The sequence below is a fragment of the Dermochelys coriacea genome, chromosome 8 (genome assembly GCF_009764565.3).
Source record: "Dermochelys coriacea isolate rDerCor1 chromosome 8, rDerCor1.pri.v4, whole genome shotgun sequence".
In the NCBI taxonomy this organism is placed as follows: Eukaryota; Metazoa; Chordata; order Testudines; family Dermochelyidae; genus Dermochelys; species Dermochelys coriacea.
This window is the reverse complement of record NC_050075.1, coordinates 11,652,379-11,656,171: the sequence shown is the minus strand read 5'-3', so window position 1 is coordinate 11,656,171 and position 3,793 is coordinate 11,652,379. Positions and strand designations below refer to the sequence as shown.

Genomic DNA, 3,793 nt, shown 5'->3' with positions numbered 1-3,793 from the left:
TCTGTTGCCAGCTGATGTTTTGTTACACCAAAGGAAATTTTCCTTCCAGTGCCTGCACCTCTGCAGGTAGTGGCTTACTAGAAGCTAAACCAATGCAATCCATTTTTAATTTGGCTTAGCATGAGCCTTCAGGGACAATGTTTGTGTTCAATACAGGGAGGTGTATCCAAATTCTCTGATCTACGATTGCTGGATGGAGCATAGCTGAACATTTAGTTGTGGTAAGAAGAAAAGGAGTACTTGTGGCACCTTGGAGACTAACAAATTTATTATTTTATCAGATGCATCCATTGAAGTGAACTGTAGCTCACGAAAGCTTACGCTCAAATAAATTTGTTAGCCTCTAAGGTGCCACAAGTCCTCCTTTTCTTTTTGCGGATACAGACTAACACGGCTGCTACTCTGAAACCTGTCATTTAGTTGTGGTGTTACTGTTGTGGTAGAGAATTTCTTGGGCATTTTACAAGTATTTCCTTCCACCCCCCACCCATCCGGAGCTTCTTTTGTGGAAGTAAAAGACCTGAAAAAAGTCAAATCAATGCACTGAAGAAATTAAGTATAAACGTTAAAATTTTTATTTACACCAGGTACAAATGTCTTTGTGAAAACCCATAGCACAGACATAATAGAATAAAGCTCTTTATGTACAAAAATACAATTTTCATATGAATGAAACATCTTGAATAAATTAAACGAATGCCAGCCCCAGTTGCTGAATACTCCGTGTTTAGTCCTACTCTTAAAGCGAGACGGCAGTGCTGGAGGTCAAGATCCATAATGCATGAATCTAGCGCCTTGTCTTGCCTCTTTAGGGGCTGATCCTGCCAGATGCTAAGCTAAGCACGCCTTGGGGGAGAGGCTGAGCCCTCTCCGATGTTATTGGAGCCAAAGGGGGTTGTGTGCGCTGAGCGCCCGGCAGGATCAGCGCCTGAAGCCTTTTCATTGTATTGTCAGGGCGTTCAAACCAAATTTTCATGCTCATTTTTCTTCATTAGACTTCTACAAATTGTAAAATTGACTTTTCACCTCGTCTGCAGCAGCAAATCTGTCCCTTTTCTTCTCCTTTCTAAATCATATTGAAGCGGGGGGCGCCGGTCAGTGGGAAGGGAAGCAACAAAGGAGGGTCTGTGGAGTTCAGAAAAGTGCAAACGGCGCAGGGGAGGGGGGGGGAGAAAACCCACCCCCCAACCCCACCCCAACGGGAGCTGGCTTCTGCCGCCTGTGGAGCCAGGGGGCGGCTTGGGAAGGAGAGCAGCGCCCAGCCCTGCGAGGTGAGCCGCTCTCGCCTGCCCGTCCCACGGACAGCAGCCCGCTGGCTGCAGGGGCACCTGGCTCTCTGCCTGCATCGCCCATCAATCACACCACGACCCCGAGAGCGGCTCGCCCCCGGCCCCGCCGCCAGGGAAAGCGAAAGCGAAACTCCAGGGGGCGGTGCGGAGAGGCCCCGCACGTGGGGCCGGGTCACAGGGCGGCGCCCGCCGGGGGGTACCGGGCGCAGCAGGGGCCGCCCCGCAGCTGCTCCCCGGCGAGGCCGCGGCAGGCGAAGCGGGGCTCGGGGGGGCCGTAGCCATAGTCCTCGGAGGTGGCCGGGCTGCTGGGGTCGGACGTGCAGGCGGACAGGGAGGGGGAGGCGGTGGAGAGCCAGGAGCCCGCATCGCTGCCGGGGCTGGGCGGGCCGGCGGGGCTCGGGTAGCCGGGCCGCCGCCGCAGGTCCCGCGGCGGCGGGGCTTTGCGGAGGCGCTGGTCGGCCAGGCGCAGGGTTTCGGAGAGGGCCCAGATGTAGTTGTAGGCGAAGCGCAGCGTCTCGATCTTGGTCAGCTTGGTGTCCTCGGGGAAGGTGGGCAGGACGCCGCGCAGCTCGTCCAGCGCCGCGTTGAGGTTGTGCATGCGGTTCCGCTCCCGGTCGTTCGCCTTCACCCGCCGGCTCCTCCGCAGCGTGTGCAGGGCCGCCTCGCTCCGCGCCCGGCCGCGGCCCCGCCGCCGCGGCTGCCGCCGGCCCGGCCCCGGCCCCGGCTCGGACGGGGCTCGCAGGCTGCTGTCCAGGCAGGAGGAGACGTCGCCGCTGTTCTCCGCGGCGGAGTAGCGGGTGTCCGGGGCAGAGGGCATCCTGCGGGGAGAGAACAGGGGCCGCCATCAGGGCCTGGCACTCGGGGGGAGGGACAGTTCAAAGCGGGATCAGCCCCCCCCTCGAGGCGAGCAATGGACCCCAAACCGAGAAGGTTAAAAAACCCCCAAAACTCAACTATATCGGGGGGGGGGGAATCAATCAGCGGCCTAGAGGGAGAAATGAAAGGGCTCAATCTGGCTCGGGCTAGACACAGCAGCTCTCTGGGGTGTCTCGGTGTTGCATGCTACAGCTGGATTTAGAGAGAGGCGTGTCTGTCTGCAGGGCCCACATACTCACGTGCAAAGGCTCAGAGATGCAATCCAGGGGCGGGGGAGAAAGTTTCCGAGGGTTAGCGAAGTCAGGACCAACTTCAGCTCTTGGCGGCTCCCAAGAAAAGGGGGGTGGGGTGGGGTGGGGACACGCGACTGCTCTTGTCTTTGAAGTGATCTCGGCCGCGATCAGCTCGTGCGAGCCGTGAGTTTGGCACACGACTGGCCTCAGACTCCTTATATACCCTGTAAAACAATAGAGACCCCCCCCCCAGCCCCCCATGCCTTGCGGGATGAATGAATCAAGGCATCAGGTCTGCCCCGTGCTGCACTCTCCTTCATTTGCATAATTTATGCTCCAAGTGTCTGTTCTCTCCCCGGAGTGTGCCTATAATTACTGCTGGCCAATGGCAAGAGAGAGCTGCATCCGAGACACGTGAGCTATCACTAGGCTAAGCCTACTTGTTTGAGCTTCATTAGTCTATTAAAAGGGAAAAGGAGGAACAAAGTGATTAGCCTTAGGGGCAGAGGCACAGTCCCGAAAGGATCCTTTGACAGTGTGGGGAGCTGACACCGTCTGGTTCAAACATAATGTTCCAGGACATCCCCAGCAGCTACTATAGGCAGGATGGGTTTCTGCTAGTCTTTCTTGAAGCCTATTCCCATGTGTTAGGGGAGAGTGAATAAGACAGGGAAACAAGACAAAGCCATCCCGAGATAAGGCAAGACAAAGCTCTCCCTATAAAAGACATTGAAGGAAAGGTGTATAAACCCAAGGCACCTTTATCAGGTAAAGTCAGTTTCTCATATCTCCTGAACGGCTGATTTAGGGCACTTGGCCTGGGTTTTCACATTCACAGATTTGGAGTAAACTCAAATCATTCAGTGATTTGAAAGGAAATGGGCAGCCTGGATTTGTCTCAGTTGTGAAGGGATTAAACTTGTGTGGTTTTCAGTGCGAGCCAGGTTTAAATCTGACAAGCTTTTATTGAGGGGTTTTTTTTTTTTTGGTTTTGTTTTGTTTCAGTTGTTCCTGTACTGAGGTAGAGCATTCTCTTCCTCAAACCCAATCAAGTGAAAATATTCTGAGGTGATACAACTTTCACTAAATTTAAGTAGTTTCTTCTTCCTTACTTTGGATTTGAGTTTACGTGTGCCCTTTATTTTTGTCATATTTGGTGTTTAGCTAAAGTTTTTTAGGATCTTAGAATGCTAGAAATTCTAGATTCCATTTATTTTATTAACCTATATATACATAGACATATAGGTATGTATACATATCAACTTATTCTTTCTAACTAAAGAGAATTAATGATGTTCCTTTAACAAAGAATTACTTTTATTTTCTTAGCTACCCTTCAGACCCTTATACACTCTGTACTTTTATCAAATACCCATTTTCTACTCAAACGTATAC

At 52.5% G+C, this 3,793-nt stretch overlaps 1 protein-coding gene across 1 annotated transcript; it reads right to left on the bottom strand.

Annotated features, from left to right (window-relative positions):
• Positions 1-563: 563 nt before the first annotated feature.
• On the bottom strand, positions 564-2,808 carry NEUROG1 (neurogenin 1). The gene is made up of 2 exons (XM_038413820.2): positions 2,405-2,808; positions 564-2,107 (listed from the first exon to the last, which is right to left on the bottom strand). The coding sequence occupies exon 2, from the start codon at positions 2,104-2,106 to the stop codon at positions 1,462-1,464; it is 645 nt and encodes a 214-aa protein (XP_038269748.1). The 5' UTR covers position 2,107; positions 2,405-2,808; the 3' UTR covers positions 564-1,461.
• Between the last annotated feature and the right edge of the window lie 985 nt (positions 2,809-3,793).